We start from the raw sequence: 18,138 nt of genomic DNA on the forward strand, positions 1-18,138 counted from the left end.
CCTCTAGAAATGACACTTTTCCAGAGGGGCTGTTTGCGCAGATGCTCCTGAACTCCCTGAGACAGGGTTTCTCTGTGTGGCCCTGGCTGTCCTGGACTCACTTTGTAAACCAGACTGGTCTCAAACTCACAAGGAACTGCCTGGCTGTACATCCCCAAGTGCTGGAATTATACGGTTAGTGTTAGGCCACCATGCCCAGCTACTCTTGAACTCTTGAATCAGTTGTTTCGGGTTGCTTTTTTAGTTACTTTAAAGACTTACTTATTTTAGTGTATGTATACACATCATGTATAGCTGGTGCCAGAGGTCAGAAGAGGGCACCAGATCCCCTGGAACTGGAATTTGGTTATAAATTACCAAATGTGCATATGCATGTCAGAGGACAGTGTGTGAGAGCTGGTTCTCCCTTCTACCATGTCAGTTTTGGGGACTGAACACGGGCCCCTTCAGGCTGCTGCAGCTGCGGGCCGTGAGGGTGGGGTGAGGAAAGCTCACCAGATGCCGCATGAGGAGTGGTGCTGTCCACTGCGGGACGGGGGCAGCAGCAGAACCCTGCTGGCTGAGGGGGTGAGGATGGGTACCTGGTGGTTAAAAGAAGGAATCTTAAGCCAGTCACACAAATCACCAGCATTTATTTCCTGGGCCTAAGTGTCAGTCTCTTGGTACACAGGGCAAAGAATTGGTCAGTTAGTTTTGAGTCCAAATCCTTTCCCAAAACTGGATCTGTGAGGCTCCACAAGGGAACTTAAAGCTGCATAGATCATCACAACTAAGCTTAAAACGGCTTTCAAGACAAACCAAAACCTAAAACCAAAACGGGAAAAGGTGATTGTCAGTTCTCCCTTCTCTGCTGAAAAAGGTTATGTTTTTAAAAAATGTAAAAGAGGCTTTAAAAAAGGGCTAGGAAGATCTTTCCAATGTAGGCAGCTGGCCGGAGGGGGAGTGGTGACGGGACAGTCCCTGTCCAGGTGGGGGCTGCTCCCCTGGGGGCAGGGCTTGGCTTGAGCCCCGCCTAGCTGAATAAATAACGTGTCGTGGTAATGGTGTCTTCAAAGTGTACCTGGGCACCCTAGGGAGGTGTGGGAGAGTGGAGCCTGTGGTGTGGGCAGAGGACTTTGCTGGAGTAGGGGCCAGGGAGGCCTCCATGAGGCTCTCAGGTGGCCTGGCTGGCCTGGGCTGTGGGCTGTGCCAGGGCTCCAGTCCCAGGAGGTACAGCAGGTCTCTCTTCTAGACTCACGACGAGGCGCTCGCGGCACTGCTCTCAGGCTGGCTGCTGGCCTCCTTGCCAGGGGCACTTCCCTCTGCCTCTCCTTCTGCAGGGGAGAAGGGGAGTACGTTTTCTTGAGTATTTACGCACTGTGAAGCACAAGGGGTCTAGAAGGACCAGCCAAACTGATTGCTGTGGCCAGATTTTGGAGCCGGCTAAAAGGTGCATTGGGGAAGGGGTGACCAAAGCCAGAGAGACGTTAGCCAGCTCTCTCTCAGCTCACTTTTTACCATGGAAAGGCTGTCAGGGCTGCTAGCATAACAAAAGTCAGTAAAGGTCAGGGTCATGGACAGGTGCTAAAAGCATGAGATGAACGTGTGCTCTCCAGTGGGGAACTGTAAATGTTAAGTTCCCAGCAAGAAGGATGTGCTTAGCAAATGGGAGTTTCCTTGGACACTGAATAGGAGAGGCAACTCATCCAGCTCACGAGAACACTCTGTGCCTGTACATCCACGGTAGAGGATGCCCGACTCAGCACACCGCTGGCAGCATCCACCCCTGCCCTACTCCAGCCAGCCAGACACCTGGGCTGGAGTAAGGGACAGACAGCAGCAGGGTGAGAGGAGCAACCTGGCCTGCAAGTCCTTGTGTGAGCGAGGTCTCCTCATTCCCAGCTTCTCTCAAGCTGTGCTGGAAGGTGGGACGGGCAGCTTCTGCCTCGCCCACTTGACAGCAGTGTACCCAGCTTGTACTCCATCCTCACCTCCTAGAGTCAGCGTCCTCCACCACACAGCCTGCTCACAGGCAAAGCTCAAGCAGTAGTGCAATCCCAAGCCCAGAGACACTGTGATGCCACTGAAGGTCCCTCTATTTTGCCATCAGGCCTGTCTTTATGCCTATACCGAGCTCTGGGTCTGGCCTCTATAGGCAGTCTGTCAATCAACCCACATAGCAACCTGCAGGTGTGGTTAGGGTCATGACACCCATGAGAAGAGGGGCAATGTGACATGCCTGTAATCAAGGGTGCAGAGCCCGCTTACTGCTGAACCCTACTTCTTCCACTAAGCAGCATTCTCTGCCAGCCACAGAGGCTTGTTGGCAGGACAGCCTCCCAGTGCCCCACAGGGCAGTCTTTGGCCCTGGGTGTTCATGGAAGTGATTAGTGTGGACAGACCTTAGCACTGTGGCTCAAGTGTGCCAACCTGAGCCTGCCTGGCCTGAAGCTACCTCCTCTAAGGATGGTGGCTGGACCAAGGCTCTATCCCACAAAGTTCCTCTGGCCTCTGGAGGCCTAACACCCATGAGTGGTCCTGAGGTAACATTTGCATTGTGTAAAGCTTCCATGAGCTGGGACCCTTTAAACTCCCCCATCATCTCGGCTCTGTTGCTCGCGTTGCTAGAGACTTTGCAAGTCACTTTGCAGTAAGCAGCCTGGCAGACAAGGAAGACACTCTAAAGAGACTCTGTGTCCTTCACCTTGGCTGCCAGACTACTAAAACAATGGGCCCCCAAGGAATTAGATAGTCCCCAGGATCTCCTACTGGAGAAAAGCCTAAAGCCCTAGCCGACCAAAGGGGTTTTCCTCTTGAAAAGATCTGCAATTTGTCAGAGTTAGAGGACGGGCCCTAATCAACAAAGGGTCAGTCATATGGGCAGGACCACACCTGTGCAGGCCAGTTTAGGTATGCACTACTCTGGCCTCTACTTAAACCTACCCTCATGGCAGGGTCCCAAAGATGAACTTGGAGGGTCACTTGATCTCTTTGTCTCTCTTCCCAATGTGGCCACAATGAATAAATTGCCTATTCTTGATCTTAGTGTTAATTTGGCTCTTCTTAAATTTATTTTTACTTTATATGAGTTTTGCCTACATGTATACATGTTTTGCTTGCATGTATACATGTACACTGAGTGCATGTGTGGTACCTTTGGAAGCTAGAAGGTGATATGAGATCACTTGGAACTGGAGCTACAGCTGCTATGAAGTGGTCTTAACCGCTGAGCCGTCACTCCAGCTCCTAATTCAGCTCTTATAACTGGCTTATTGAGGACTGGTCTGAATCTGGCTTGTTGGAGTCCTTTTGAACAACCTATTTCCTCTGAGCCAGATCTCCCTTAGTTGGGAAGAAGATCCTCTCTTGTCAGCCCCAGAGAGGAAAGAAACTTGTGCTGCCCAGTGTCAGCGCGCGAGCGCGCGCGCGCATGCGCGCGCGCACACACACACACACACACACACACACACGGAAGCGGTGGCAGAGAAAACTCTGTGGCCTTTGCCCTGCTGGATCAGAATCTCGGGACCTTTGAAGGCTGTGTCTTTGGCTCAGAAATGCCTGGACACATTTTACTGTGAGGCTTCCTTCACAGAAGGCTTCCTGTAGCTGGCCACTTTGCCTTGATTCTATCAAAGGCACTCAGATCCCTGGCAGTCACAATGGCTAGCAAGCATCACGTACTGGGAGGACCCAAAACCACAAAGACTCTTATGCAGGGCAAACAGTATTGTAAGGGCCTGTATGAGGAACAGCAGCTATATTGGTTGGCTAAGGAGCAAATAAAGCTGATGAGAGCTGATTAGGGCACAGAAGCCTTGAAGAACCCTTAGCACTGTGCCTGCTGTGCCAGCTGGGCACACTGCTCTTTCGGCTGGACAGTGAGCAGGCACCTGTCACATGCCAAACACTGCTAGTCACAGAGGGGAAGAACCAGCCTGTGCTGGAGCAGCTCAGTTCAGAGGGGGTGCTGTGCTTATAGAGCCCTGGAGACAAAGGGAGAAAAGGGCACCTCTGCTTGAGACGAGCTGTGGTCAGGGAAGGCCTTGGCACAAAAGGCACCGCAATGAGAAGCAATTGGCACATGGGGACCAGGGAGTCTGTGAAGAAGCCCACCACGGCTTTTGAAAGCCTGCAGGCTGTGGCTGAAAGAGAGAGCAAAAAGTGGGCACTAAGAGTTGAGGCTGTAGAGGGGTGTGGCATGAGCACTGCAGACATGTTCACACTTGAACCAAAAGTGGAGACCAGCACAAGGCAGGCCAACAGGACCTCCAACAGGAAAACCGGGTGAGGCTCTGGGGGCAAGAGGCCATTTGCTGAGTAAACCTGGGAAACTCACAATTGCCCTTGGCCTCAGTTGATCTATCACATGAGAGGCTAGGTTCCTGCCCCCAACATCTTCTCTGTTCTATCTTCCCACGTCACTTCTGGGCAGTGAGGACCAAGAACTCGAGACTAGGGCCACACAGGTGCAGACAATGTTATGGTCTGCCAGAACTGCCTGCTCCTGGAGTAACACAGTAGGAAGCCGCAGTGCACTGTGGGAAGTGATATGGCGAGCATGGCCGCCATGCCTGTAGCAGAAAGGAACTGGAGGGAAAGCTTCCCAAGGATGGGTCTATGGCTAACTGTGGACCTGAGCTGAGCAGAGTCCTCTGGGGGAACAGAGGGAGGAGTGGGGAGCAGGGTGTCCCAGGCAGTACTGGGTCCTCTTGGGTTCTGTATTGGGTTATTCAGCCTGTGGTCACAAGCTGTCTGCCACATGCAGGAACAACAGAGGCCCTCTCTCCTGGGGCTCAAAGTCAAAGAAATGAGACCTTTGAGAGTAATGTGGCTGGGGCAGGAGAGTAAAGCGACAGCAGGTGGTCCCCGCTCCATTGGGGGACATTCTAGTCAGGGGCAACAGTGAGGTCAGGAAGCCCTGCCCCATTAGAGAGACATGGACGGAGCCAGGAGAACGGAAGAAGGCTAGAACCCAAGGCCGGGCAGGCTGGCCAGCGGTACATGATTCTGGGGAGCACTGAGGAGTGGCTTGGCTCTGGGATGTTCCCAGAGGATCTGGGGCAAAGTTGACAGGACAGGAATGACCAGCTACTCCTGCTGTCTGCCCACAATTATGGACAGCCCCAATTTAAATGCAGCTGCTTCTCTGAGGAAGTGTAGGACTTGGAGGCTACCAAGGGCTGGCAGAGTACCCCCCCTTGCCCACAGGGACGCTGGGGTGCTGGCTCTGACCTGCCCCCTCAAGTGCTAGCTCGCCCATGTCTCCAGCTAGCTTCCGCACGCTCACGGCCTCTGAGTCACCCTGGATGTCAGGGACTGCATTCCGACGGCCTGTCCGGTCACAGGAGATGAAGTCTGAGTAGGAGGACTCGACCTCCATCATGCCTGTTGCATCGCTCCTCTGGCCTGTGGAGACAGGAGCAGGAAAGCAGAAGTGAGACGCAGATATCCTCTGACAAAATGACACTACTGCCTTTTCCACTGAGGACTGAGCAGAGGCAGAGGAAAACAAAACCAAATATAACGCTGTAAGTCCAGTCAGACAGCTGCTATCCACATCTTAAAGACAGAGCTTAGAGTTCACTCTGCATAGCATCAAGCTGCCATTCCTTAGGTCAAGGCCATGTGTTCAGGGTTTCAAGGGTGCTACGGGATGGCCAGGACCCAACCAAGACTCAAAATCAGGAAGTAACATGGCAGTCAAGATCCAAGAATGGCATGGGAAGAATGTGGGCATGGTGGCTTACACCTGTAACCCCAGCACTGAAGAGACTGAGGCAGGAGGACCGCTGTGAATTTGAGGCCAGCCTGAGCTATGCCGTTGCAAGTGAGCTCTGGGATAATGCAATGAGATCCTGTCTCAGGTGAAAATTTAAATGTAAAGAGAGAGGCACAGAACATCCCAAGGGAGGGACCAGCAAGCACTGAGGCTCTGAGGAAGAAAGATGGGGTACATTACGAGAGCAGAAGGGTCTTGCAGGAGGGGACAGTGACATGGAGGACACTGAGAGTGGGCAGAGCCAGACCTTATCCCAGAGGGGCTTTAGGTGCGGTCATGAAGACAAACTGTGGATGGAGTGAGTTAGGAGGCTGCTGGGGAGGTCAGGTGTGAGAAGGAAGCAGGGACCAGCAGGGACCAAGCAGGTGCTGAGATGGGTTCTAGACACAGCTTGGAGAACAAATACGTAGGCAGTACCTGACAGACAGGGAATTTTGGTTTTTGACATAAGTCAAGAGGTAGACAGAGGTGTGGCTACTGAAATGGGAGCATTTGGGATGCCACGTTGAGAGGAAAGCAACCAGTCACCAGTTACTTCTCTGGCTGGCTTCCAATGGGAAAGGTGGAGAGACGACATGGAGTACGCTGGAGTGGGAACAAAGTCGTTGTCTCTGATGGACAACGGTAAGAAGAAACACAGTAATTATTTAGGGACAATACCATACATTATATTTCACAGCCTATTCTTTGGAGCAAAGACCCTGCCCCTCTCTGTGCCATTTCCCCACCTGAAAGGTGAAGGCAGGGGCAAAAGTCTGCATAAGGCAGTCCCCCCTGCATCCAGCAGATGGCGCACCCCAACTATCTTTCTTAACTATGATGCACACTAGAGCTATGGCGAGGCCTCAGCTGAAGAATTCCTGGAGATGCTTCCTTTTGCTGGTCACTGTCTCCCCTTCCTTTGGGAAAACTGTTCAAAGCTGTAGTACAGCTAAATGGCCTGTTGTTATGGTAATAACATTGCAGGGACAAATACAAATGACAACGCTGCCAGCAGAAAGACTGCTGAAGGCAGTCACTCAATGGCCCACCCAGTAAATAAACACAGTGCACTGCTTTATAACCTGACTTGGAAAGGTCTCAGCCGATCCATGTGGTTCCTAGGCTCAGATGTTTCCCCATGTGGCACCAACTGCCCACAGGATGGGTCAAATCCTGGGCGACCCACACCATCCGTTGTAGCCCCTTTCCTCAGCTTTTTTCCCAGTTAGAAAAGAGGGATTTTTCCATGAAAGGAGGGATTTGTGCCTGGATTTTCAATGCACCAGACTGAAAGGGCTGATCTTGCCAGCTCAGCCAACCTGTTCTGCTGCTTCCTTCCAGGATGCTCCGCCCAGCACCAGCTACAGAGGAGTGCTCTATAAATACACCTGGATCACATTGCTCTTCCCCACCTACACACTCGGTCTCTCCCCCAGCTCCCTTTCTGTGGGCAGACCCCAGGGACTGCAGGGAAACGCTCCGCCTGCCAGAGCGCTGCACTCTTCTCCAGGATCTGACACCAGCAGATGGAGTTACCTGCTAATGTGAAGTGCTAGCCTCTCCCTGGGACAGACTTCCTGGGGTCCTGACCTTGCTCTTGCTTGTCTGACCTCTGAGCTGATGCTGTTCACAAAGAGAGATCACTGCCAAAGCCCAGACCCAACCCTGGAAAGCACCTACCCCATCCCTCAGGGAACAGGGATTCCAAACACAGCTCTGGGGCGTTTTTCCAACTCAACACACAAACACCCAAGTTCCCTTTTCTCCCGTGTCTACCTTCTTCATCCTGTGGTGGCACAAGCCTAGAGTCACAGCCACTTAGGGTGCAAGGGAAGACCATGTCAGGTCCTGCTAGCCTCAGCTACACAGCAAGATCCTGTCTCAACAGACAGACAAACATGAGGAAATATTCATATATATACTGTTAGGTGAAATAAAATCGTACAATCACTTGAGTATTTAAATTGTGATTTTTGTTTGAGACTGTTTCTCTACATAGCCCTAGCTGTCTTGGAACTCACTCTGTAGACTAGGCTGGCCTTGACCTCATAGAGATCTGCTTGCTGAGACTAAAGGTGTGCACCACTACCACCTGGCTTTAATGTGTAGCCCAGGCTGGCCTCAAAGTCATGATCCATCTTACCTCCACCTCCTTCAGCAAATCCTACCGGTGTGCACCACCACAACTGGCAAGATTGATTTTAGAGTTTTGTATCTTCTCTACTTTTTTTGAAACAAGGTCTAAAATAGCCCAGGCTGGCCTTAAATTCACCATATAACCAAGGCTGGCCTTACACTCCTGATTGTCCTGCCTCTACTTTCCAGCTGCTGGGATCAGGAATGCACCACAGCTGGCTTCCTTCCTAAATCTTCTTTAGGGAAATGGTTTCTTTTTATTACTGCCAAGGCCTTCTGCATGATACAACTACAACCCTAGTCCACAAATCACTGAGCGTTAGGATTATGTGTGTATGCAGAATCAAACTCACAAGGTACAAATGCAAAGAGGCAACCACAGTATATCTTCCAGAAAAGTCTGTGTGATGCACAAAATCCCTCCCTTCCTCCTTCCCTTAAAACTTTTGTAAACAAAATTTTCATTTATTCTTTTATATCTTTATTATTGTGCGTGTACATTTAGTGGTATAGGTGTGTGGGAGGACATCTTTGGGGAGCTTTCTTCTGTGCTATTCTGGGGTAGCCAGGTCTATGAGGCAAGAGCCTTTACCCACTAAGCCATTTTCTTGGGAACTCTTTCTTTTCTTTTTGAGAAAGGGTCACACACAATATGGACCAGGCTGGGCTAGATCTCACTATATACCTATGTGGGCCTCCAACTCACAGCAATCCTCCTGCCTTAGCTTCCCGGATGCTAGGATTACAGGCATGAGCTATCATGACTAGCCAAACCTTTTTTATCTTGCTTTTCTTCATTCAAGCTTATGTCTTAGAAGTAAGTCCAAATTACCCTGAACAATGATTACATCAAAACACTGACGCTATATCCACAGTCTTCCCAGACCTCAGCCGCCGTCAGCAGCTGCGGGACCCTATGTGGCCACTGTTCAAACTGCTTCAATTACCCTCCCCCTAAGACCTGGGGTTTGTTTCCTTAAAAGCAGAACTGCCACATCAAAGGCTCTGTGCCTTTTCCCTGTCAGAAGTCCAATTCTCCTCCAGATACTATTTTATTTTCACTCCCGTTTCAACCAATCCTATGCTGCTTAAAACAAAATACTGAGTCTATGGCGAGGCCACTGCTCGACAAAGTTCCAGTGCCCCATCAACCAAGCGTCCTGAAGGCCTGTGTTTGACAAAGTTCCAGCTGGCCTGGATGTCTTGGATTGATCCTTCACAGCCCTTGGTGGACATCTCTTACTGTTAAAGGCCCTCTCTCCAAAGGCTAGAATAGCAATAATGTAACAAAAGCCAGTGTTAATAAAAAATAATAAACCGAAGGGAAGCTCCCTGGGAAAACTGCAGAAAACTGAGTCTTCTATAGAACCTACTTAGACTAACTTAGATGAGATAGAGGATCTAAGAACAATTGTTAGAGAAATTTTAGAAGCTGACAAACTGTAATTGAATCACTAGGCTTTTATGTGCAGCTTCAGAAATAAAAAACTAGCATAGACAGGAAAAAAAATTTGATCAGGCTGTTGTTGACAACGTTGGTACCTTCCTGAAGGCAAAGTAAATGGCTTTAGGAATCCTGATGTTCTTCTACTCTTTACAGAATCATAATAAAGATAGGAATCGTTTTGAAACGGGTTTATGACAGAGACACAGAGGAAACCAGTGAACTGCCTGCTTTCCTGAACAGATTTGTCAGTACAGGACAACAAAGGATAGGCCACCTTTGCTTAACCAAGGGGCTACACAGTATTTTAAGAATCAAAGAAAATGAATGGTGGTTTTCTGTCAAAGAAGAAAAACAGAGGAAGGAATGGAACAATTAAGCAAGAGTCAGAGATATTGGACCTCTGTGGAAAGAGAAGTTTGATGCAGCAGGTGGTAGAAACACCTTCTGATCTGTTAGTGCTGTGCCAAACTGACACAGGATCAGTCTCACAGTCATCCTGGCGAGCACTGCTGTAACCGCAAGGCTTTACGACTCCAATGTTAAGGAAAAGACATTGAGTTAAAAGAAAACTGATTGTATCATCATGTTCATTTTTAGTTCTTATGAAATTTGCTCTTTGCTCATTTTGTTTCTCTTGTTCCTATATACTTATGTGACCAAGGAAAACTTAAAGCTTTGTAATCAGCAATTACAGATGTCTTTCCTCTCCTTCTGTCTCGCGTAAACCAAAACTAAATGGTGTCCTGCGTCTGATTCCCCTTTGGCCGCTCTGCATCCACCCTTCTCCTAGCACCCCCCCCCAACCAGCCTGGGCCATCCTCACCCCATGTTTCAGGTGAGTATAGAATGTATACAGCTCAGGGTTCCAACCATCGCTGGCCACTCTTTTGTCGCCTCCCTCCCATGAGGGCAAACACCATCGTTCTTTCCTTTGTTGCCCAGCGTACCCTGAAGGGCTGTTTAGGGCCTGCATGTGGTGGGTACTTCATACTTACTGACTAAATAAACAACTCTTAATAGCCCGAGTCCTCCTTCAGGGTGGCCAGGGTGATGACATCAGCAGCACCCTGTGCACAGGACTCCTCTGCTCTCCACTTGAGAAACGAGGCAACTGAAGCTGGGGACTAGGGTGACTTCAGCTTCTCAGAGCCCCTGACTGTGCTGTTCCCAGGCTGCCCTTCACGCCGCTCTGTACATCTCTCTATCCCATGACATGGCCATAAACTCGCTCATGCTGAGATGCAGACACCTGGGTGACATCATTAGGAACAGCAACATTCTCTTCCTTCTTGGGCCTCTCTTGGTTCTTCTTTCTCCTGGGCAAGTGCTATTTCCATAATCTGCTGCCCAAGACAAAACTCTATGGCCCTCAGCTCAGGCTTCCCTCAGGCGTCACCTGCGCAGCACCAATGCATAGGCCTAAACACCACACAAGCTGGCCTATGACAACACTTTTCTTCTAGCATTTTCACCTGTTCCCTACCTCTACCTCTGGCTCGCCCTCAGGTCCTTTGCCCTCTGCTGGCATGAGGGGCACTCAGAAAAGTAGTCAGGCTCATGGTCATACCTGGCTCAGAAACGGCCAATGATTAAAAAGAGAAAAGCAAAGTTGAGTGTGACTGCCACTCCTGCAATCCAGCACCCAAGAGAGTCAGAAGCTTAAGGTCACTCTTGGTTATACAGAACATTCAAAGCCAGTCTGGGCCACAGGAGACCCCATCTTTAAAAAGTAAGGCACATGCTTGTAAGGCCACACATACTGACATAATATACTCAAAAATGGTCACCAAAATGTGGGTCTGTGCTGCTGTTTCCCCTTAGCCCTGGCCCGCCATGGACCTGCAACAGAGCAACAGCGGTGACGCACCCAGGACCATAACAAATATTTGCTCAGTTAACAAAAAGCTTATGGCAGAATTACCTGAGAGGTACTCCAGAGACCACCTAGCAAAGACTCTTGTTTTTTCAAACCCTAGGAAAAAACTGAGGACAGAGGATCATAATGACACATGCCTTTACTCCCAGGAAGTAGAGACAGCTAAATTTCTGAGGAGGCCTGGTCTACACAGGGAGTTCCCAACCAGCCAGGGTGACATAGTAAGGCCTGAACATAAGTAGTAATAACAACAACAACAATAGCAGAGTGTCTTACCAAGGTTCTAGAATCTACAGGTCCTGGTGCCTAGCGCAGAGCTCCCTGCTGTCATGTGTCAGAGGCTGCAGGTGTGCTGTGGTGGACCGCATCTAGTGCATTCCTGCAGCCAGCCTCCCTACTGACCTCCTGGGACACACTAGAGGCCGCCGTCTGCCCCTGAACCTCGGGAAACAACTAAAACACTCTGAAGTTCATGGCTGAAATGAAGATGTGGTGAGAATACAGGCTTACAGGGGCTGGAAAGTTCCATGAGATGTGAGAAGTGCCAATTAATAAAACATCACTGCGTCCCAGTGTAGCTGAGCTGTCAGTTAAACCTTCCTTCTGACATTTCACTTGGCTCCTTTGTTTACTCTCAGTTTAATGGTGCTGCAGAGAGACAAAAACCTAAAACAAAAAACAAAAAAACCCCTTTTCTTGCTTTGGCTTTCGCTGCGGGGTGGAATAAAAATTCTACCAGAAGTAATCCTGGCCGGCATGCGCATGTGCACTGTTCTACCTGAGAGCCCCAGCTCACGGCGGAGTTCACTATGTGATGAACTGTGTCTAGACTCTAGGGGAAGGAGCACGCAACATCGGTAAAGGTGTGCCCAGCCCTCACAGCCCTCATACAGGAGGCAGACTCCCAGACCTCCTCCACTGGCTTCCTTTCCCACATCTAAATAATAATGGAGTGTGATCTCTAAGTCTCTTCCAGCCTGGAGAGTTCGCTGTCTACTGTGCACCCCGGATATACCAGGCACCTTGCCAGGTGTAAGGTACACACTGGAGACCAGACATTTACAGTCTGACACAAGAGAAGATGCTGAATGAGGATGCTAACCTACCGTGGCAGAGTACCACACTGGCTATGGAAGGAGAGGAAACGTTGTACTCGTGGTTCAGCTAAAGGTGCAAAGGTCAGAAAAGTGGCTTTGGGTACATTTGAAAAAGAAAAAAAAAAAGGGGGGGGGGGAGTGCCAGGTGTGGTGACATCTGACTAAAATCCTAGCGCCTGGGAAGGAGAGGCAGGATCACTACCTGCCTGGTCTACATACAGAGCTGCATATGAGACCTGCTCTCAGAAACCAGACAAGCAAACAAACTACAAAAACCTCATCTCACACAAAATGAAGATGGCTAGGGAACAATCTAGACAGAGCCAACATCTAATGTGTCTAATAGCCTCTATCTCAGCCTGTGCTCCTGCGGGGGGGGGGGGGGGGGGGGGGAGGCAGCGGACACCAAAGCTCTCTGCCTAAACCCTGGAGGAACTCTGTGGGAGCTGGATGCTGATAGGGAGCCTGACCTTGAACACGCCTGAAGGGAAAGGCTTTATATTGAGGCCTTGAAGTTAGAGGCCAAAGCCCCCGCAGGTGCTTGCTCTCGTCAGCACAGGATGGCACCTCCCTCGTGCCTCTCTGCTGCTCTCCCTGGCTCTGTAAACTGGAGAGGCCCTGGGCTGTGCCAAGAGCTACAGTCTTTCAAGTCTGCAGCTCTTAGTCCTCATTGCTAGGCCAGATTCCATTAAAACTCCACACTGAAAGGTCATTTCCTGCTTTTCTTTTCTTTTTGAAAAGATGAAATATTTTGCAGAAGTTACAGAAAAAGCAAGCACTTTTTAAAAAAAAAAAAAAACAGAGGACCAGGGTACAGGAATGTGAAGTAGTTGTGTAAAAGGTTCTCAGCGTGGACAAACTGCCTGGGATCTCCATGGCCAGTGTGAACTATAGATACCAGACGGGAAGGCCAGCATCTACTAAACCAGTAGTCCCCAGATCATCTCCGTGAAGGAAGCTGGAAGCACACAGACCAACAGGGCTACTATCAAAGTGCTCCCTAGTGCCCTAGGACACATGCGGTGCAGGACCTCACAGTGCTCAGTACCTAGTGCAGAGAGCAGGCCTGGCTGCAGCTTTGATCAGAGGTGCCAGCAGGGTGCCAGCAGGCTCCCAGCAGGCTCCCAGCAGGCTCCCAGCCTCTGCACACGGGAAGTGCAGACTTCCACCATCTAGGTGTAGCTGTGAGACCTGCTGTGGGAGGTGGTGTGATGGGAGGAAAGGGTAGGGTGTTGGGACACACAAGGCCATCAGTGACCTCTGCACTGCTAGGGGACAAGGACACCTTCATATTTGTTTCTTACTTCTCTAGACACGTTTCCCATGGGGTCTCCTGCCTCCACCAGGACCTATATGTTAGAACTTCTCTCCCAAAACCTCAGTCTTATGATCTGTGCACTCTTGGGTGAGGGTGGGAGTGGGGTGCTGGGTGTGGCACAAATCCCTTCCTTTAAATACTGTATGTTGGTGAACCCCAAAGAGCTTCAAACTCCCTTACAATGTGTGGCTTTGCCCACTTCGTGTGTCACTGGGCTTCCCTCCTGTGTCAAGCTGTCAACCTGCCCCCTTCCAGCCTTCCCCTGTCACAGGCTGCTTGAGTTGAGAGTTGGAGCCATTCTTGATTCTCTTCCTCGGCCACCCACCTACAGTTTCTGCCAGCTTCCATAATCTCTGCTTGCAACAGTTTCAGTGTGCCCGCTGTCTGCCCGCTAAGTGCCATGCAGAGGCCCTCGACAGCCTTGCATTCCTCTTACCCCAAAGGCAACTTCCTATGCAGCCTGGAGTTGTTCTTGAAACAGAAACTGGGCCGTGGGATTCCTCTGCTTCCTTCAACACCAGGAAAACCCTAACCTCTGCTGTCAGCCCCTCAAGCCCCACAATGGCCCAGCCCCGCCTTCCTTCACAGTCTTTCGTCATTTCTTTCTTCATAGCCTATTTTTGCTCGGCCACACTTGACCCTAATTCTCAAACCTAATGCAATCCCTGACCTTTCTAGGCCTCTTCCCTCTGCCTGAGAGCATTCTCAGCTCCTGTGCACTGTTTTTAAAGATTCCTTGTTTGAAGTCCACAGGACTCAAAACCACCAGGGCTCCTCTGTCTCACTGTGTAAGTCAAGAAGGCCTGGTGCCTGGAGTGGATACAGCCAGGGATTTTGAGGCTAATATCTGGCCCCTTATGGTGTTGGCCAACCTACTTGACAAAGGGACAACTGTGAAACATGGGCACTAAACTGCCCTGAATGTGCTGTGAGGATTCTCAAGGCTCACTGTTAGCAGAGGGCCAGGTGGTCTCTCTTCTGATTGCATACCACGCCTATGACAAAGAAAGCATTATAGTGGCTATTCTGCTAAAGACAGGGGAGGCTCAGAGAGGTCAGTAGCTTCCCCAAGGTCACATGGCAGATGTGGAGCAGGATGGAGTCTGTGAGCAGGCTACAGCATGGAAGTGGCCTGCAATGGGGTCTAGCATCTAGTAAGATTTTTTTCTTAAGGTCTGTTTATTTTCTGTCATCTTTTTGTCCCTTGCCCACCCAGCCACCCCAGTCTTTAGCCTCAAAGAAAGAATTTTAAGAAGTGGAGCAGGAAATAGGGAGGCTTAAGAAAATGTTCTCCTGTGCTTGCCAAAACAAACAGCAGATGCAGTAACCATACTTAAGCCAAGTTCTGTGCTGAATTTTCTCACTTGTGGTTTCTGGTTTTTAGTCAGAGTCTCACAATGTATCCCAAGCTGGCCTCAAACGTCTGATTCTCCTGCCTCAGCCTCCCCAGGACTAAGAGCATAGGCCAGGTATACCACACCGAGTCCTCTGCACTGGATTTAGAGCTGGAGATCGGGTTCTTCAGTCTTTTCAGTGATGTTTGGTTGAGTCTATGAATTAATTAGCCTCAAAAATTTTAATCCACAGCTATAGAAAAAAATCACGTGAGGTATCAATTTTAAACCTGACCCTCTTAGCAGCTCTACCCTCCCCAGCAGGGCCAGGATGTGATTTACGTGGGGTGGGATGAAGCAGCAGAGTGTCGCTGGTCCTCTCCGTGGCCAGGCATGCTCCTCCCAGCTCTCCTGCCATTTGTGCCTTATCTAAGCTTAGTTGGGGCTCAGCTGTGAAGCAAGACTTCCAGAAAAGGACAGCCCCTCTACTATGAAGGCAAGGGCAGGAAAGGAGAGTGAAATCCCTTCCCGCAGGCTCGCCAAGGCCCTGGGCTGGGCTGAGCTGCAGCTCTGCTGTGCCAGGTAGTGCCTCTGGGCATGGTACCCCAGGCTTAGGGGTCTGGAGGAAGGAAGACAGCCTCTCTAGAGTAGTTCTGCAACCTGTCTACAAGCCGTTTGACTTTGCTGAACACGCTGGCATCTAATAGGTCGGGAATGCAGCTCAGTGACAGAGCACTAGCCTAGCAGACACATAATCCTGGGTTTAGCGCCATTAAGAAAATAAAAAAGGCGATGGACGGTCTAACTTAAACCCTTTTGGATGAGTCATGAGCTGACTTTCGGATTAACTGCTCTTCTCCCTTCTCCTCCATTTCCTCTTTCACTTTTGGGAGACACTGGGGTTCCCACCCAGGGTCTTCCACACACCACTGAGCTATACCCTAGTCTCTAATTTCTAACATAAAATGAGTGATGAGGTCTGACTCTAGGATGAGGTTAGTGGGTCTCATACAGCATCCACCTGGCTCTCCTGAGATGCCTGTCTCTAGTGCTAGAGCAATACAGGAAATCAGAGGCTGCCATACCATGAGGCACCCAAACTAGCTCTGGGAAGTGACCATCTGAGGAGGCCTAAGCTGTGTGATGGTCAGTTACTGGCTATTTGCCAACCCCTGTTAATTTAGGTCCAGTCACTATGCATGAAAGGTAAGTCCCAGAATTACCCAGGCAATCCATCCAAAGTCCTGACCACAAAAATCAAGAGGGAAAGCAAGTTCCCACTGCTCCCCCCACTACTGGGTACCGAGGTGATGTGTGATATAACAGGGGAGAACTAGAGCAAACCTGAGTCACTTCCAGCCCAGGTTTCCTCTCCAGCTCCCCCAAGAGTCCTGCCAAAGTCACCCCCCAAAATACACAGAATAAAATGAGAAGAAGCAAGATATTATTATCTCTACAGTATTCATCCAATCATCCAACACTTTACTGATCACTGTGTGTCAGATTTGTTGACTACACGTCATGGACACAAGTATGGCCTGGTGGAAGCTCATGGTCTAGCGAGGGAGACAGACTCTAATTCCTTAACTCTTTACAAGTTACAGCATGTGAGGCACATGGTAGAACTGGTAGAAGCAGCATGCGTACTTCCAAACTCCCTCCCCTTGGTGGGTCTGTAAAAGACACTCGGGCTGGGGCCCTGGTACAACAGCCCTCGTATGTGGAGGCCCACATACCTGGAACGTGGGAAGAGTTTCAGGAACAGCCAGACATGGTGGCGCACGCCTTTAATCCCAGCACTCTGGAGGCAGAGGCAGGAGGATTGCTGAGTTCGAGGACAACCTGGTCTACAAAACGAGTCTAGGACAGCCAGATCTACAAGAGAAACTCTTGTCTCAAAAAAAGCCTTAAAAAAGAAACAAACAAACAAACAAAAAGCCACAAACACTGTAGCTAAGAGCTGTAGGAAAAGGAACACATAGAATGGCAGAGGACGCCGGGTATCTTGGGTTCTCTGTGCATAAGCACACTTGTGCATCTACACACACACATATAAATCTGACAAAACCTCCAGCCCCTGCCTACATTAGTCCCAAAGTGATGTGGATCCAAGACATACTCAGAGCTTCTTAGTAAATAAAGCCATCTATAAAATACATTAGAGTCAAAGTTCACTTCTCTGATTATTCTCTGAGGAAGGATACATCCCATAGCACCAGGTTCTCACGTTATTACTCTCTAAGTCTCAAAGCCCTCATCTGGAGACATGAAGTAGATTAGCAGTGGCCTGGTACTGGGGAGGGAACAGGAAGGTGGTGGCAAAACATGCAGGGTTTCTCTGTGGGTGATGGAGACGTCTGTCTATAATTGATGGCAGAGATGGATGTCCAAGTATGAAGAGCACTGACTCTTTAATGGGTGAACTATATGGTATGTGAATTCATAAAGCTGTAGAAAGAAAAACACCCTAATTCTGGTGGTGCGAGCCCTTCTTGTGTAGACACTGGTGCATTAGTGCATTATGCCCTACGGCTTTCTTCCAGCTTTCAGAGCACTCCCATGGATGTGGTTTCTCACACAGGCTACCACACAGCAACGTTCCCAGAATCACAGGGTCTAGGACTGTATGCCCTATGTAGAACACTTCCTCATTTTTCTGCCTTTTCCCTAAAAATAAGGCAGATGAGCAGGTGTGCTTCAGTTACACGCTCCTGGCTAGCTCACTGGCTATGTACTCTACGGCAAGTCACTCAGGCTCCTAAACAGTCAGCTTCTCCACATGTAAAATGACAGCACCAGCTTTCTCAGGGTGTTATGAGGGTTGAGTTTGACAGCATGCAATATGCATTTAATGGTACCCTTGGCAGTGGATGCCAGACTGAACTGAAGCTCGCAACATAATTTTATTTGGGTTTTTTGTTTTGGTTTTGTTTGGTTTGGTGTTTTGTTTTTGTTTTTGTTTTTTTTTTTTCTCCCCAGACAGGGTTTCTCTGTGTAGCCCTGGCTGTCCCTGCTTTGTAGACCAGTCTGCCTTCAAACTCCCAGAGATCCATCTGCTTCTGCCTCCCTGAGTGCTGGGATTATAGGTTTGCATTACCATGCCTGGCTTTGTTTTTAAAGACAGGGTTTTCTCTTTTGTTTGTTTGGTGGTGGTAGTTGGTTGTTTTGTTTTGTTTTCGGAGACAGG

The 18,138-nt window shown here is 49.6% G+C and overlaps 1 protein-coding gene across 7 annotated transcripts in view; it reads right to left on the reverse strand.

Annotated features, from left to right (window-relative positions):
- Nucleotides 1-615: 615 nt before the first annotated feature.
- PKIG (cAMP-dependent protein kinase inhibitor gamma) overlaps nt 616-18,138 on the reverse strand; it is a 69,607-nt gene continuing 52,084 nt past the window's right edge. For 3 of the 7 annotated variants that reach the window (XM_084777216.1, XM_084777217.1, XM_084777218.1), the window contains exons 3-5: nt 6,179-6,372; nt 5,215-5,388; nt 616-1,313 (exon numbers count right to left, since the gene is read on the reverse strand). In XM_084777216.1, the coding sequence (XP_084633342.1) occupies nt 1,234-1,313; nt 5,215-5,388; nt 6,179-6,209 (285 nt within the window). In that variant the 5' untranslated portion in view covers nt 6,210-6,372 and the 3' untranslated portion in view covers nt 616-1,233. Of the gene's footprint in view, nt 1,314-5,214; nt 5,389-6,178; nt 6,373-7,519; nt 7,620-18,138 lie in introns of those variants that run through there. The other 4 variants (XM_084777219.1, XM_084777220.1, XM_084777221.1 and 1 more) reach the window with 2 other exon arrangements.

The sequence above is a fragment of the Acomys minous genome (assembly GCF_964271855.1).
Source record: "Acomys minous genome assembly, chromosome: 3".
Taxonomy (NCBI): domain Eukaryota; kingdom Metazoa; phylum Chordata; class Mammalia; order Rodentia; family Muridae; genus Acomys; species Acomys minous.